This window comes from Telmatherina bonti (genome assembly GCF_933228915.1).
Source record: "Telmatherina bonti genome assembly, chromosome: 20".
NCBI lineage: Eukaryota > Metazoa > Chordata > Actinopteri > Atheriniformes > Telmatherinidae > Telmatherina > Telmatherina bonti.
Window position 1 is genome coordinate 16584962 of NC_136618.1, and position 17943 is coordinate 16602904.

At 40.7% G+C, this 17943-nt stretch overlaps 1 protein-coding gene across 2 annotated transcripts in view; it reads right to left on the minus strand.

Moving 5' to 3' along the window:
- Window positions 1–17943, minus strand: part of prex2 (phosphatidylinositol-3,4,5-trisphosphate-dependent Rac exchange factor 2) — a 101677-nt gene that overhangs the window by 29677 nt on the left and 54057 nt on the right. For both annotated transcript variants that reach the window (XM_079259835.1, XM_079259836.1), the window contains exons 20-29: window positions 17729–17865; window positions 16255–16372; window positions 15580–15764; window positions 12755–12916; window positions 9578–9800; window positions 9273–9480; window positions 4795–4974; window positions 4470–4564; window positions 3389–3471; window positions 2745–2835 (exon numbers count right to left, since the gene is read on the minus strand). In XM_079259835.1, coding sequence (XP_079115961.1) covers window positions 2745–2835; window positions 3389–3471; window positions 4470–4564; window positions 4795–4974; window positions 9273–9480; window positions 9578–9800; window positions 12755–12916; window positions 15580–15764; window positions 16255–16372; window positions 17729–17865 — 1482 coding nt within the window. The remainder of the gene's footprint in view (window positions 1–2744; window positions 2836–3388; window positions 3472–4469; window positions 4565–4794; window positions 4975–9272; window positions 9481–9577; window positions 9801–12754; window positions 12917–15579; window positions 15765–16254; window positions 16373–17728; window positions 17866–17943) is intronic.

Consider the following 17943-nt stretch of genomic DNA (forward strand, 5'->3'; position numbering starts at 1 on the left):
GTTATTGTAGTTGAGTAAGAAAAGTTTAAGTAAAAAGCTAAAAACATGCAACACGTGAACAGTTTTTAAAAGTATTTAATTAGTGTAAGTTTACAGTCACTTTAAGTGGGTTTTTATGAAAAGTTATCACGTGTCAGCGTTAAAGTATTTACATTCTAATCATACATAAGATTTCTTTCTTTAAAGGCAAACACAAAGACTTTTGGGCAATTCTCTCCATGGTACAATGACAACACAAGTTTTCTTTACAAAGGGCCAGGAATCCATTACACTGCTCAGTTCAGTTCAGTTTGACACCGCAACACCATTTATTTAACTTCATCTCAGTTCAATCCAATTCAACGCGACCTAATTCAGTTCAATAATGTTTTATTCATTTCCAAAATGTATTTTCATACATTAAAGCGGTGATCTGAAACTCCAGTCTTTGAAGGCCACTGTCCTGCAGACTTTAGATGTTTTCCTGTGTTAGCATGATTCAAATGAATAGGTCATGGAGTGAAACTTGAGCTCAGCTCTCTCCCATGGGCTCACCATCTGTGAGAGGAGCCATGGGGTGGGTTGCAATGCCAGCTTGGCCATAGGCTTCGTCTGGGATTCTCTGCTCAGGCTACTACCTGAGCCGGGATAAATGGAGGAGAATAGATGGAATGGATGAATGAGTACATGATGACAGCAAGCTGTTGAATCAATTGAATTAACGTGTAAAACCTACAGGACACTGGCCTTCCAGGACCGGAGTTTGAGATTCCTGGACTAAAACATTCTTAAGATATGGTTTCCCTTTCTATTTGGTAAGTTTTCTCAGTTTGATTGGTTGTAATGGATCAACGGTGTCCCTCATCAATAAACCACATGTTAGCTTTCATTGGGTTTGATCTGACAAGCTTCATCTGCAATTGTTGAGAGGGAGGAGGCCTTTCCGTAAGATCCAACACGATTGAAATTGACATTTGAGGGTGTTTTTGAAACATTTCAGCTGGAACATGAATCAGCTTTTAGTCTTTGAAGATTGAAGTGTCCCCACTCCAACACACTTTAGGAAATAGATCCAACAGCCTATGAAGTTCTGCCCAATGACTGCCACATTTGATTCAGGTGTGTTAGAGCAGGGAAACTGAGAAAGCCTGCAGGACTGCGGCTCTCGTGGGACCGAATTGAGTAAACCTGTTATCGAGGCTTCTCTCAGTAAGGCAGTAAACGGATCTCTTTGTCCTGATACGTCGCTGCAGCAGTTACAGCTCCTCAAGCTGTATTGTTCTGATTCAGCCTATTTAGCCTTTCTCTCTTTTTATAAAAGATCTGAAAAGAAAGGCTGAAAAGATCTCTGGTCTGTCAGCTCCTGATGTACTGTTCTTTTGTTTACTAGTGGACAACCAGTTGGAAATCAACTACAATCAATTTTTACACCCGCTTGCATTAGCAGTGATAAAACGTTGAGTGGAAAAACCTTCAATCTGACGCAACTCCTCAAAGCAAACTAAATGACTTGTAATAAACTTTGAAGATTAAACAGGGGCTTTGTGTGTGTTTGTGTGTTTGTTTCTCTGAGTGGCATACAGAGTGTGAGGTCAGTTGCAGGAATGCTCTACTTGTAAGATAATCCTATTTGCTGTCTTATCAACTACACACATAACTGAAGCTGAGATGGATCAGCTCTGATCAAGGCCTTATGTGCCTCCTGAAGGCATTCATCCATTCAAACACACACACACAAACACGCAGGGAAAACCCTGCAAACACAAGCAGGCCTATTTTCAGTTTATCTGCAATCACTAGAGGATAGCTGGAGATGAGAGGGGAGTCTGTGCACCAAACAGGCCAGAGTGTTTGGAGGCTTGAATTATCAGAACGTACAGAATAAATGGATAAGCTGTTTTGTTTTAATGCACATCGCTGTGCATCACAGTCAAGGAGACACAGACTTTGTCATGAGTTTAGTGAAATTCAAAGCAGATAAATGGAGGACACTTATGCTTTCTTGCACCACACTTAATACCTTTGAACAGTTTTTCTTTTTATTCCAAAAAAGAAAAAAAAAAAACAGATCAAATAAAGTTTCAGAGATGATGAAAGGTTGCTGTAAGCGAGTTTCTATTTGTCAGGAAAAATAATGATAAATCCAGCCCTTCCGAGCCACATTTTCTGTTAAGAGAAAACAGACTACAGTTGAAGACCAAGACCAAAAATGAGGTCAGGTGGCAAATAAACAAAGAAATAACACGATTAAAGCTTTCACAAGGTCACATTTTCCATTGACTGGGAAGTAGAAACAACAACCGTAAAGTGAAGATGAGAAGGCGGCTAAGTGGTGCTTTTTAAGCGCTACAACGAAGAGGAGCAGGAATAGCTCAGAGGAAAAACAAGAGGCGAGTCAGAAGGGGAGGGTGAGGGAAGAAGAAATAGCTGGGAATGATTTTTTTTTTCCTTCTTTCTACATTCTGGACTTGCAAAACACTCCCCTCTTCCCTCAACCACCACATCTGTGCAGTGTGCACACACACACACACATTATGCAACAGGAAGTCACCACCCCTGAGGCATGCGATCTATTTCATGTTCCTCCTGGGCCAACAACAGCAACAAACCTCCCAGAAATAGTAGATACCATTAAAAAAAAAGTTTTATTTTACCAGGACAATAAACACTCTATAATATACATTTTGTGACAAGAGAAATGTTTGAATATTTTATGCAAAGAGAAGTTGGGGGAGGCAATAAGTATCCTAATGCTGGTGTTTTACCTTGCAGTCCTCTTCCAGGTGTGAAGCACTTGGTCTGCTCGAACGCTCGAGCCACCACCGCTCCTCTTAGCATGCTGGTGATCGAGTCCACCTGGAGAAAGCACTCAGGTCACACTGGGGAATTTGATACAGTTTCACACTGGGCTGAGATCGAAAGTATGTGCAGGGAAGGAAAAAAAAACTGCTGCCCACACGGAAGCAACACTTGCATCGCCTGCTTTCCCTGCAGCACACACTCGCATTCCCACAGAGCCCCCCACCCCTCCGGTGAACATGATTTGCTATGCGGCGCATGAACAAAGGTGGGGACAATGATGGGAAACAGGGAAATGGAAAGAAGTGCAAAGACAGCAAAGCCTAGTAATTTTGCTGCTACTGCACCGATTGGGGAAACATCCTCATGATGCTCCTGCGATTCCTCTTCCCCACACACACTCATGAACATGACTGTTAAGCTAAAACCTCCATCACATGAAAAATGATTTATGTCTAATCAAAACCAGACAACAGCAAAGTTACATGTATTCCTCTGGGTATCAGCTCCAACAATCATGGAGCCTGAGAGAAAATACGTAATAATAAGTCATTTTAATTTTACCTAACAAGTCTCATTAACCACGTCAGAAAGTGTTCAGCGGACTTACCTGGCTGAACAGATGCTCCAGAAAGCTGTGAAGTTTCTTCTGCTTATCATGAGACAGCCACACGCTGGAGGGCATCTCGTCTCCTGCAGAGGTGCAGTTACTTGTCATTATTACCTCTACAGTGTTTAACCCTCCGCATTTAGTCTCAGCCGACTGATCCCAATCAACAACTTTAAATTGTAGATTTTTGTGAAGTTTCATATGAAGAAAAACAGATGATACATGTCATTGTATTATGTGTGTGCAGCAAGACTACAAAGCAGTGTGAGGTGCTAACAAAACCAGTTCAGATGTAAAAATGTCTTGCTGTTTGGTGATTTTTATTTTGTTATTATTTTTCAACTAAAAAAAGAAAAAATTAAAAATTAAGAAACATTTTTTATTGGTTATTAAGTCAGATGTAGCTTTGATCTTTTCACCTGCTAGGGTTTGATCACAGTCGAATTATAATTATGATTTATTTAAACTCATTTGCAGCCTTGTGGTTTTAGGTATTTAGGACAATTTTGAAAGTGTATGAAGACGTTTTAGTGATGCTACAGTGCTGATGTACATCCCTCATCCGTCAAATACAACTTCTCGTGTATGAAGTCATGATGCAATTACTACTAATACATAAATGTAAAAACAGGATGGAGCTGTTTTAGTAAAATCTAAACATTTGGGCATTTGAATAGAACTACTGGCATTTTCATTATGAATTTCTGTAATGTTTAAATGTTTGGTTAATAAAAAGAGAAATACAACCTAAAAAAAAAAAATCATGTTTTTTTTCTTAAGAAAAAATAAAATTAATTGATGAATTGACAAGTTATTTTACCTGCACAGATGTAACATAAGCTTTTAGGGTAGTTTACAGATGCTAATATTGATAAATATTAAATATGTCAAGTTAAGTTAATAATAAACCTTTCAGATCATTTTATCCATGTCATTCATGTCCATTGTCAGTCCTCAAGGGCCACAATCCTACAGGTTTTCAATGTATTCCTGCAGGATTGTGGCCCTCGAGGACTGGAGCTGGACACCCCTGATGTAGTTAACTAGTAGTTTGAATGTTGCCTGTGTTGCATTTGCGTACCTGAGTCCATCTCGTCGCTGTGGACGTAGGAGCTGCAGTGGCTGCTGCAGATGCTGGTGAAGGACGCGATGGAGTTTCTGTTGCTGTTGCAGTCACTGATGACAATTTGGAAGGAGAACACAGTTTAGGACACCTCATATTTAAAATGGCATAAAAACTTGTTGCAGTACATCCTCATATGTTCTCTTTTCAGTTAATCTAGCTGATCTTTTTTCTGTTTTTCAATTGAAATCTAATGTTATCGTTTCATGCTCCTCTTGAGCAGTCTTCATCAAGTTTGAAGAGTTTGTGTTACTGTTTCAACTCTCTCTCTCTTTGGTCTTACCTGTACGAGTCTCTGTTACTGATCGTGTCATGTCCAGAATCCTCCTGCTCGTCTCCTGCCACATTGAAACACACCTTCTTCCCGTTCCTCTCCCCCCTCTCCCCCTCGCTCTCAGCAGAAATGTAGCTCTCCGGGGTCCTCACCTCTGGCACAGGAGGATGGGTGATGGAGGATAAAAGGCTGATGGCAGAAAAGAAGCAAAGGAAGAGAAAAAGGAGGTATTTAAAAATATGATCCCACCAAAAACTTGACAAAATAATTTTAAAAAGTGATTGGTTGCTCAGACTAATGCTTCACAATAAGGCCTTACACATGTCCGAGTACGATACAAAGAGCATGTACAGTGTGAACCTGAGCCCACACATGTCTCTGATAGCTGAATGAGTGGGCCAAACTAAACTCGGGTTTCCGCACAGCAGCTTCAGATGGTCAGAGGTTCGCATCGTTTCAGACGTGTAGCAGAGCGCAGCTGTGTCAACATGCTGCGATGCGACTGCACCGATCAGCTCCGCTCTCCGCGTTACCACCGGCTTGCATTCTGTTAGGCGCTGATCAGAGGAGCAGGAAGAGGGTGGACAGGATATTTTCACAGTTGAGGCAACACATGGTGGCGTTTTAAGCCAGATCCCAATAAACTCTACGCTTGGACGTTTTTTGTTTTTTTTTTTAAATCTCTCCACTACGCAGACACTCTGACACGCGATGCCTGTTTATATTTCTGAATCATTTTAATTCAAGTCTCCTTAAATTTTCCATTACGTCACAATACTGGCCCTCCAGATATTTTCAAGGCCGACTGGGAACAGAGGCGCTGCATAGCTCTGTGCAGCATCAAAATAAACAACCTGCCTCGTTCATGCTGGCCAAGCATGCCTCAGTTTTACATCCCCTAAACTCTCCCCCTGTTCCCTCTCAAACTGACCTCCTTTCTGCCTATTCACGGACGGACAAAGCTGCAAAGATTCCCTCATTACGGTTCTCTCCAGGAACCACTACAATGCCGCTCCAAAGCAGAGTGGCATTCCATCGCCATGGAGAAGCTGTCCTAACGCTGTGATTGGCTACTGACTGATAAAGAAGTGAGCCCTGTTTGGGGCCTTTGGGGCACCAACTACTGGAGAGCGTATGGCAAAAATAACAGTTACCGGATCAGAGAAGAGGGTCTAAAGAGAGGAAGTGAACGAGAGTAGCCAAAAGTGCACTATTACTTTGCTTAGCGCAACAAATCAGAAAGATCTCATAATCTCTCACAGGAAGCTGTTTCACCTACTTTGATTTATCAAGCTGTTAGGCTTCAGCTGCATTGATAGTATCTTCAAGTGCATCCGCACAACAAAGCTCCCCATCAGGTTGTTTAATGGAAAGATTTGAATAATGATTCAAGCCACAGTGAAATAAGCAAGTCGGAGCGCCCTGCAGCTTGAAATCACTGTCAGCTACTGTATTTATAATGTGTGCAGATTAAGGAAGAGATATGAAAATATGAACACGGATGAGTGGGGGCTGGTATTTGATCCAGGAAGGGAGGAGATCCTGATTTAAAGCACGTCCCAGAGTTTGTCCTCGCGCAGCTGTGTCCCCTTTCCTGTAGCCCTGAGACAAAGGTTCACAGGTCGCTGCCTCAAAATGAATTCCTCAAAGATCAGCCAAGAAGTTATGCAACATGGAGCTCTGTCACTTTTTTTTTTTTTTTTCTTTTTGACAAATTTATTATGAGGATATACAGTATCTAATCTGCTGTGAATGTACCCCAGACTTCCTTTCTTGTCACTGGGAACGGAGGAGAGTTGTGTTTGCCATAATGCACAAAATAGCCACTTCAGCTTATTATTAAAATATGATTAAAACACGAGCTGCCTGTCAGAGCGGATCACACCCAAAACAGAAAAAGGAAGAGACACAGTGAGGAATGCCTGTGTCCGTGTGCCTAGATAGCTATGTAGATGCTGAAACGTGAAGGAAATGAGAGCGAACAAAAAGATCAGCAGGGATTTAAACACAACCAGGAGACCTGAGAGGAAGGGGCAGGGTGGGGGGTGTAGTGGTAGACGTAATGAGCCTTGGTCAGGCAGCAAACAGGCTAATATGCAAAGTAATCTAATGAAGAGCGAAGAAAGGCTAAACACCCCCACAAAGGTCAAAGCAATGCACCAGACGGCCACAAGAAACAGAGCTTATTAGTTTCTGTGCTGTTCAACCTTAACAAGCTCCTGAAGTGTGTAAAGTCTGCATGTTTCAACTAATGCCACATGGTAAAGGTCATTATCGCCTCGCCAGATCTGTCTTGGACCATTCGAGTGTGAGAGAAAGCCAGTGTGTTAATTGGCAGTGACAGGAGCATGACAAAAATTTGTCCACACTCAGTCATTACCAGCTCTGCAGTGGACTCATCTCATTATTACCACAGAGAGGTGACAACTTGGCTCCATTTAGCAACTTTTAATGTCTCTCTAAGAGGAGCTTCTTAATGACTAAATCAATCAAATGATGATCTAAGGACTTATAACAGACATCAGGGGGTGTTGGCAAATAATCAACAACTGCTGCTGCAGAAATCTGGAAATGAAACATCCTTTTCAGTAATTCTTTGTCAGTGTGTGCAGGCGTTTAGCAGAAGTCCACTGTTTGGGAATGGCTTTTCCAGAGGGCGCCTGGCTTTGTGTCACACCTTTCTTTATTGAGATTGTATTTCCTGTTTGGTCATGGTGGTAGAAGTGGAGCAGTGTTTTCCATTTGCTTTATTTCTTGCAAACAATGACCCCAGCATCAATGCCAAACACTGAAAACTGTGCTGAATACAGAGTAGCTCAGCAGCAAAGAGTGAATCAGCACAGACACAAGCCCCAACCCCCCACCCCTCTTCAACACAGAACACAAAATATTCTGAGCAGACTTTTTGCCAAAAAATAGACAAGTAATAAGGTAGAGAAAATTACCACACAATCTCACTTGTGCTTTTTCTTCACCTTCTGTCTAATTCACATGCACAGCATGCACACCCAGGTGTTAAAGAGTATTGACCACATTGTATGCCCAACAAGTACAAGATGCAGCACGCAGACCTCACATTCTGAAAAGGCTACAGCTCAATCCAGAAACAAACTGGTTAAAAAGAACATCCATGCATCAATCCATTTTCTTAACCACTTAGTCCAATTCAGGGTTGCGGGAAGCTGGAGCCTATCCCAACAGTCACTGGCCAAGAGATAGGGTACACCCTGGACAGGTCGCCAGTCCATCACAGGGCTAAAAAGAACATTTCAAATGGAAAATACTTTTCATTATTACTAAAGCATGGTCGGAAATGGGGTTTTGCAAGAAGTATGTCAGAATGAATTTATCTAAAGGTCGAGCTCATCAAAACAAAAACAATCATGACTGCAATGAGGACTGATAAATGAAGCCAATGCTGAAGTCCAAAAAACTGCAGTTCACCTAATGACCACTGGGAGATAGCTATCTTACTGCTTTGGGTATCATGTTTCTTTTAATTATTTCTTAACCCCTTGGTCCCAGACATCTCTTGGGTGGGAAATGACAAATAAATATGTATTTTACTCCATCTATCTTCAAAGTACCTACACATGTTATTCACAATTGGAAAGCTAAGAGTCTTGAGTTTTTAAGGATGGCTACAATCGTCACTGTTGATTCAGTAAACACTTATTTCTGACCAGTCACCAATGCAGTTTATCTTTCTATATTGAACTATACTGTTCTCCAGTAGTAGGTGATGCTGCAACAAAAACAGTCCTAGTACATCGGCAAAGGTCCAGTAAAACAGGCAATCAACAACTCTTATCTATAAAAACCTGGTTTAGGTGAAAATTGAGGGATTTTATGGTGTTAATTCTTTTTTTTTAATAGCTTAACTATTATTGCACTGAGTTTAATTTGATGCCTCAAAACAAAACCTGGAACGCTGTCCATAAACAATACTTATTTCCACTGATACATGTATTTAAAAACGAGTGAACAAGCTGTAAATCCATTCCTTCGGATCTCCCAAACCCTCAACAGACAAGTAAAACTCTACTGTCTGTTTTACTCGCTCTAGAACTTGCCTCCTGTACATTATGGTGGACAAATTACTCGTCAGGCAAAACAATTTCGTAACTTGCCTTTAAGAAAGGCCTTTAAGAAAGGCAAGTTAAAAAAACTGATAAGAAAACTGTTCAAATCCATTTTTCTCATGGGTGCAGCAGTTTTTTGTAATCTATCCTAAAAGAGTGAATCCCCCATCATTGGAAACCGTTTGGAATTGACAGCAGATAGAATTACAGGCATTTCGTGAAAAAACTAACCAGAGCTGCAAATAAACAAAGCCAACAATTGCTAAATGCCAAATTCTCAGCCAACCAATGCATGGCATCATGGTAGGTAAGTCAGTCTTTTATGTGAGGTATTTGCCCCAATATCACCAGGATTATTGAGAGAAGCCTGTGCATGGGTTACTTTGTGAATGTGTAGTCACTCACTCGTCGATATGGGCACCATGTGTCTCCATTTCCTTGACAACAGCAGTAAGTTTGTAGAGAAGTTTCTGATACGCATCCAAGGTGAGTAGATCTTCCTCTCTGAGCAGGAACCGAAGTCCGTGACCTTCAGTCCGGCCCAGGCTGTGACCAGATGGTGCGGCCATAGTGGTGATAGTGTGCTGTACATTCACCATAGGGTTCAGCTTCCCTGAACACAAACCGATTTCATCAGTAACAACTGTTAAACCATGAAGCTGTGTGACTATGTTAAATTGTTCTACCATGCAGGTGTTCTTCATGTTCACCTTGTTCAGCACTGCTACGTCCACCTTTCTCCAGAGTGTTCTTTCGGCTGTCCAGCTGCACACCAAAGGCACTGCCCAGGGAAGATGTGGTCTTAGGGTAGGACACTTCCATCACGTTGATATGGCAGTTTGTGGGGCAGAAGTCGCTGCTGTGCAGAGGGGAAACCTTGGCCTTGGCCTGCTTAAAGGTGGGCCATGCTCTGTTCTTTAGTACTCGAGAAAACTAAACCGGAAAACAGAAAAAAGTTTCTTTATTTCAAGTTTTTTTTAGTAACTGTAATAGCAATAAAAACCAGGAAAACAACCTTTGGTTACATTTAGTAGATAGATAATGGGTTTGTTGAAAACATCCATGAAAGTCAGGGACTAGGAAATGAAATATTTTCAGAACTTGCATACTTCAAAAGTCAGAGTTCTTGCATTATTTAGCTGATCCATATCTTAGGAAAATCCTAAAAGGTTCCATGTGAAACACAGGCAAAGCATTTCTGGCTACAAAATGTGCTGTACTCTCTGAAATATTTGACAACTGGTTGTAGAAGAAAACAGCCATTACTGGGTATTTTCAACATTACATTTTTTTATGTAGCAGCTCAAATAATCAAACCAAATCAAAGATTCAAGGCAGACTCGTGAGATTAACATTACTCACATATGTGAAAAACTCCAGACCCCAGTGTGAACTCTCATCTTTTAGCCGATATAAACAGAGCAGAAATGTTGCGCAGCAGCTCATATCATCATGTGATAATCGGGATTTTTCATGCGTAACTTCAAGAACATTCAAAATTTAAATATGCGTTTCAGATTGGTTGCAGAGGAACTGAGAATTTATTTTTTCCAGACTAATATCTATTTTCAGCAGAAACACACATTGCTTCTGCTGAAATCCGGACAGATTTTCCACTGGATGTACAGTTAAATAAGGGAAAAATCTTCTGACTCCGTCTCATCCTGTCATGCAAGGACATTTCCTTAACCTGCCACAAGATGTAATCACTGTGTAAAACTGAACTCACAGGCAGGAGGAAGGTCCTCACGTCCAGGAAAACTTGCCTGCATTTTTGTTGAACTTTGTGTGACAGAGTCTGCATCCTGTCTTGTATATTTACATCATAAGCTTTAAACCACCAGACATGTTTGGAGCAACTAGGAGTCAACACAAGCATAACGTTTGGGAATACATACTTTACATTAAGAACTTAACCAAAAATTCCTCCTTGGTTAGTTCTTGTATGAAACTGTAGCTTATGTCACCTTTATATTCTTCAGGTCTGCTATTTCCACACCTCAAGTCAACATATCTTTCTGATTTTATTTATCCCTTCTCATTCCACCTCTTTTGCTCCTCTCCCCCATCTCTCTCTCTATCCCTCTGTCTCACTCTCTCTCTAGAGGTCTGAGGAGGAATGCTGTGCTGTACGCAGGGATCTTACACAACAAAAAGTCCTGGCTGTGTCTGTGCAGAGATATTTATAAGTGGTAATTAATCCAAGCCCCCCTCTGATGTCAAGTCATTTTTTTTCCTTTTCCTCACGCACACTTGCATGTATTGCACGAAGAAGCATGTTTGAAGTTGAGGACCTCTTCACATCATCCAGGACAAACTGGGAGTTTTATGGCTAGGTGTTTAGCTAAATGTTTGGGTGAAAGCAGAGGAGAGAGCTGACAAGATTTTCGCACATCAGCTTTGTGATTGCTGCGTTTTCTCTGCTTTGATATGTTGATGTCAACACAGACGGCACAGTGAGAAACCAAGCTTCCTTCAAGGACATCTGGGCCTTCTCAGTGTGTTGTGTTCCTTCTGGTCTCGGGTAAGGTTATGCAGACAGCGGGGGTCCACATAAATTTTCTGTCAGAGCATATCTATGTTATACATGCTGCAGGTTTTTCCTTCCCATTCTTTATTTTCCCTTTTCCACTGTTCAGGATGAATCAAAGAGGATGTTTCAATGCAATCCGCCTTCTATTTTTTTCAGCTAGGCTATATTTTGTATAAATTATTTTGCATGAAAACAGTTATTTTTTATTGGAATAATTTATACATTGACTATGTGTAAAAAAAAAAAAACTGCAACATTGTAGAACCCCCCCCCCAAAAAAAAAAATAATAAAAACAAGGCAATATTGCTTTAATTAAAGAGCTGAACAGCAGTACGGAAGCAATACGTAACCATGACCATTCCCAATTGATATGCAATATCAGCTTGTATATTGTTTCTGTTCCTGAATAATAATGTTTCTGATTTACTTATTTGCCAAGAAGTCTGCAGTAGTTTGGAGAAAAGGATGCATTTACATGTGCAGCTCTTTTTCTTGAAATCCACCTGCAGAATCACTTGAATCTTTAGCACTTTCAATAAAGGCATTCAAGGACTATTTTCCTGACTTAAGCCCTTTTTCCACTAGTACGTACATGGCTTGACTAGACTCAACTCATCTTAGTTATAAGAGTTTTCAACAAGGCAATAGCAAAGATTACCAGCTCCTTTTCCAGCTGCGACTCTGCTGGTAATTATTTCGAATGTGACGTCGACAGACTGCAGGTCACTGATTGTTCAGGGATTAATACCAGTGGATGAGTCCTGTGAAAGACTTTTTCCACAAGAACTCCTTTTAAAATACATTTTTAAAAATAAAGGGGCAACAGAAACTGTACAGTTTTATTATTTCTATGGTTGTCATCAAGGTAAATGGCTAGATGCAACACCATGGTGTATTGATGAGGTGAAGCCATTTCTGGATCTTTAGGGAGCTCGATGAAGGGTGATTGTGTTGCAATTAAATGAGACAGCAGGACTTTTGAACCTCTTTGAGTCATAGCAACTCAGTTGTAATAGAAAATGATCTAAACGGAGTAAAACAGGAGGTACTAGTGGAAAAAGAGGCTTGACGGAGGCAGTAACTCCAGGCTGCAGACAGCTAGAATATAAACTTTGAACTTATTTTTTAACATGCATTCAATGAGGATATTATTGACATATTTTATGTCTCATTAGATTAACTTGTATTCTTCTAAAGTTCACTCATTTACCCAGTTTGTGCATTTTTCTGCTTAATAAACATGAATCAGTAAATGACCTGTCTTTAAACTTTCCAAAGAGTAAGAAATGCACCTCCCAGTAAATAAAGCAGATAGCACAGTTAATTTATTCTAATTTTTCCTCAGAGAGTTACCTTTCTGTAGCTCGTGATGCGCCGGTTGATGTGCTCCACCCTCTCGCCATACATGGCGCTGAAGCGTACCTGCAGTTCCTCAGGGATCACATCACAGCTGGAACTCAATCTGCTGCACATCTGCACCAGCATGTCATCATTACGCGCCATTGCCTCCAGAATCTGAAAACAAAAAGTTTTTTTTTTTCAAAAAGTAAAAAGATGAGGAAGAATAACTAATATGCATATAATTCTAAAATTATCCATGCGGTATATAAATGAAAGACCAGGCATGCTAAACCTAAATGAGCCTGCAGGCTCATTTCTCTGAGCAGTTAAAGTGGCATATTTAAAATTCCAGTGTTATCCATAAATCCAAAGATTATGATACATATGCTGCACATGTGAAGAGCAACATTTATGATGAGGGATTTGAGATAAGGAGAACAAGGATCTCAAATCTGAGTTTTGGTGATGAGATAAGAAAAAGACAAATGTAACTGGATGAAGAGACCAAAGCATATGACAACACCAGACAAGTCTAAGAGGAAAACGCGATATGTTGGAACAGATTTTTACAATTATGGTAAAATTACTTTTCACTTTGGGAGGAATGGGACACAATGCTCTGAAATTGGGTTTTATTTGCTTCATTTACAGTGAAGATTCAGAACACAGTGACTGTAAATCTAGATCAGCTGCAAAACAAGTACCAAACGTATGATTTGAGCAAATTCATTACAAACGAGGAAAGATGTTGTTCATTGTGGGATTTGGCAGAAAGATGCTGCAAAGTGGTTTCTATTTTCCACATCAGCAAGTGCACTTTATGTCTGAGTGAATCTTGTGTCCTCTGTGTGTCTTAAATCAATAATGATCATTCTGTGAACATCACTGCTGGGATGTAAAAAGCAGACTCTTTAGCCAAGCGGGAAATAAAGTACCTAAAATAAAGCTGTCACTTCTAACTAGCTTAAAGCCTCTCAGGCTCCACACTAAAAGAGCTGGTGGCTTTAACTTACAGACCCCCCCCCCAAAAAAAAAACAGCAAATGTTCAACTTGATCTTTCTGTCAAACTCGGAGAACAATGCTTACAAATCTTACTGAGACTGAAATCAGATCCAAACAGCAAATTTAAAGTAATATAAAAAAGGAATAATAATAACTTTTTACAATGATTTCTAAATTAATCTCCAGCCCCTCTTGAGCTTGTTAAGACTGAAACACTTTCATGAATTGTTTTCATGTCAGCTGTTATCCCTCATTAAGCAAGCAGCAGCTCTGTGGTGAAAAACACCACCATCTATCATCTTCAATTCCTTTGGCTTATTATTCCCCACAACCAGCAAGGGTTCAAATACGACATCATATTGTCAAAGCCTGAACACATTAAGAGGAACCTCCACTGGGATTTTACAAGGACGGGTAAACCGATGTGGAGACCCTGGAGTAAAAACAAACTGTAGATACCTCTGCAGCTACACCATAGATGAAGAATCATCAGCTTCATTCATTGTATTTTTAACGATGTAATGAGGCCTGTACTCTCCTATGATTCAGGATACATGCCCTGTGCACATGTGCACAATAATACTGGCACAGAATGGAAGGATGATTAACATCAACCCAAACGCTCCAAGGTCTTTCTAGTATATTTCGGAAGAATGACATCCTATGAAAGACTGTACTTGAAATTAAGGTGTATGAACAATTATTTTGTGCTGCGACTGTGAAAATGTCAAGTCTACTCCTGATTCCATTTGCTAAAGTACCTCTACAACTGTGACAGGTCTGTACAAGCGGACCTATGCCAAGTCAGACTCAGATCGACAGACAAAGGAAACCTGGGGCTGGAGATAATGAGGCCCTGTGGTGACAAACACAATGCAGGTAAGGTAATTAGCAAGCTAAGAACTGATGTGTCAAGAATGTCAAGTAAAGATCACAGAATACTCAATGGATCAAAGTAAAATGAAGATAATATATACCAAAAAGGAAAATGAAGGACAAAAAAAGGCAAGTAAGATTTATGAAAAGGCAAATGTTAAAAGACAGTCCACTAAAATCAAAAATACAAAAAATAAAGCAACCACAAGACACACAAATCAGTTAAATATAAGTAAACTAAAAAAAAAAATTTAAAAAAATGAAAACCACTAAGACCAGACATGATTCTACAGTGAAAATCATGGATATAAAAGTGCTGCAATTACAACCTAAAATAAATTATTTTCCCTGGACCTGACATCATTTCTGTTGAAAGTCCTACAAAATCCTAAAATGTTCAACTGAACGTCAACAGAACTTCTTTAGATCCAACTAGTTCTCAACTTAGTTCCAATGCACTATTAAAGCAAGACTCCATAAGTTTCTTATTTTAAGCTCTGTACTCTGACTTGTGTTGACGACAACGTTCATTATGTAGGCTACATTCCAGCAGCTATGGTTGACCTGCTGCATCTCAGGGGTGAGAAACTGTACTTTAAGAACTTTTTCTGTCCAGACCGAAGCATTATGTGACAGCTGCTACAACTAAATGATATCCCAATCTCTAATTTTGAGTTTCTCAAATGCTTAGAGATGCCAAAAGAACAGGTTGAATGAAAGTTGAGTTGTTGGGTTTGAATCTGACAAAGGATATTTGGTCGTTTGTAACCAATGCCACCTTTTTTTCTTTTTGCACATTTTTGCAAACAGAAGTGTGAATAAACCAGCAAGTAACCCAATTTTGAACCAGTCAGTTTGGTCAGAAAAAAAATACAAAACATGGAAAATGCATTGTTTTTATCGACAGGAATTTCTTTCCTTTCAAAGCAAAAGCTGCAAAACTGAGTGGACAGGATACCTTAGCAGTGAGGCTGAAGAATCCCTTCGGTTCCACCATCTTCTCCAGCACGTGACACTTGATGCCTGCTGTGCTGTCATACTCATACACCACTCCATACTCCAGGTGGACATTGTCTACTGTCAGACTTACATGGTCTTTCTTCCCATCTATGATGGCAATGGTGTTGAACTTGTCCATTGCCTCTGAGGAAGGAAAAATATACCAAATAAAACAGAGATGCTACATATTTTGGACACAAACATGGCAGCACACAGGCTGGAATTCTGGGATGTAGAGTTGCAATGTTGCAAGAGTTTTCCTCATCACAGTCAGCAAACAAGGAGGTCTCAGACCACCGCAACTGTGCAGAATTTCAGAGAAAGACCCTCCACTCATGGCTTACATCCATCTCCCTCAGCTGAAGACGATGAGCAATTCCAACAGCACAGAGTTAACCATACTCTAACGCAATGACTTAATATGGCAATAAATTGTGCTCTGGAGCCGTTTGCTGTGAGGGGAATAGTTTTCCTGTTTTACTTTCTCATTGGGATCCATAAATTGGTTGGGGGAAATTAACGCTTGATGAGCCAGAGAAGGCGGCTGTTCCCAGACTAACACGTTCCAGATGAGCGTGCTCTGAGCTGCATAGAGTAATCCCAACGTAGCTCTTGTGCGTTTGTGTGTGGTCACCTTCTACTTTGCATTTGAAGCCGTCTCCGTTCTCCTCAGGACTGGGTTTCTGGTTCGTTTTCTGGTTGTCCTCCTGGGCGCTCTCGCTGTTGTTGTAGACCCAGTTAATGGTGTCTTGCTGCATAAATAATCCAAGAAAAGATTTCCTTTAGAATTATAATGAAGATGGTTTTGCATTTCAGGAATTACAAAACATTTGAAAAGGAGAGATTGATATTCATGTTTTGAACTTTTTTTTTAAGCCGTCACACACACACGTCATTTAAAATTAAAGTGATGGGAGCCGTTAACAGTCACACATGCATCAGTTACAGCACTCTTATTGTTTCTGCGTTCTTATTTTCTGCACTTCTACCACTAAATCTTTAAATAAAATAATCACTGAACTCTAAGCTGAGGGTGTTACAGCATGGTCAGTCAGTTCAGCCCAGAGATGGTGTTCAGTGTCACAGTTGGGTTGGCAAAGCAAACAGCGAAAAGCCTTCACAAACATATGGAAACATAGTGCTTGGTGAGACCGCAAACGCAAACCCATGCCAATCTCATCAAGCCATTCTAGCGTGCCTCACAAGCATGTGTGTCTGCATGCGTATGTGTCTGTGTTGGTTCTCCACACCCAAACCCACACAGGGTTGTCTGCCAAGGCTACATGCTGTGCTTGCTTACTGGTCTGTGGTCTTCCCATGTACAACTCCACACAAATATACATAAACATGCCGAGAACGAGAAAGAGAGGGCGGTTCCTCCGAGTCTGCTCATGATACAAACCAGAGCTCCGGTAGTCCTGGTATACTGTTGCGCATCATTAAATTCGAAGAACCAGCGGAGCTCAATTATATCGACATACTACACTAACTCACCTCATGCACAAACCCTGGGGTTGCTATTTTTCACTCTTTCCCACCTTTAACGGGTGGCCTGAGCATGCCCTCTCCTCCTACACTCGTCTGCTGTCAACCTCTTATCCAGACTAAAGAAAGCTGTCTGGCCCACCAACCCCCTCTGTTTCTCCTATCCACCTCCAGATCCTTTCCAACCCCGCTCTGCAGTCTACCAGTCTCCCACAACAAGCCCACCACTGTGAGCCAGGGGTCAGCGCTGTAGGAGCCAAAACTACTATTATTTCTGAGTAATGACCCAAGAGAAGGAAAGATGGAGTTAGAAAGAGATGTGATGGTAAACGGGAGCTAGTGTGTTTATAACACACCATTGTTTCCATTCTTTTCTGCTCTTTTTCACCTCTGCAGGTTCTCATATTTCTGTCCCTTTCAGTTCTACACCAAACAGACAGTATACAGTTCCAATACAATTCAAGGACATAAAACTGTAACTACACTCTGCATTTCTGATTTCATCGCCATGCTTATTTTGTTTCTTTTTTAGTTTTACTTGCCACAGAATAAAATTATTTTTTTTTAAAAAAACATTGGGAAATCTTAAATCTTTTTGCCTTTCATGTCTTTGCCTGCCTCACCTGTGTCGGTCTCCGGTATTTCCTGCAGGCAGTGACATGAGCGATGACACTGGCGTGGCTCTCCTTACTCACATTGATACCATTCACCTTGATGATGCACTGGCCTGGGTGGAGGCCGGCGGTAGCTGCCACGGTCCCTGTTGTGAGACAAAGAGAAAGGGGGAGCATCAAGGGTAAAAGTTAGCATGCATTACACTGCAGGAACAAACTCCAAC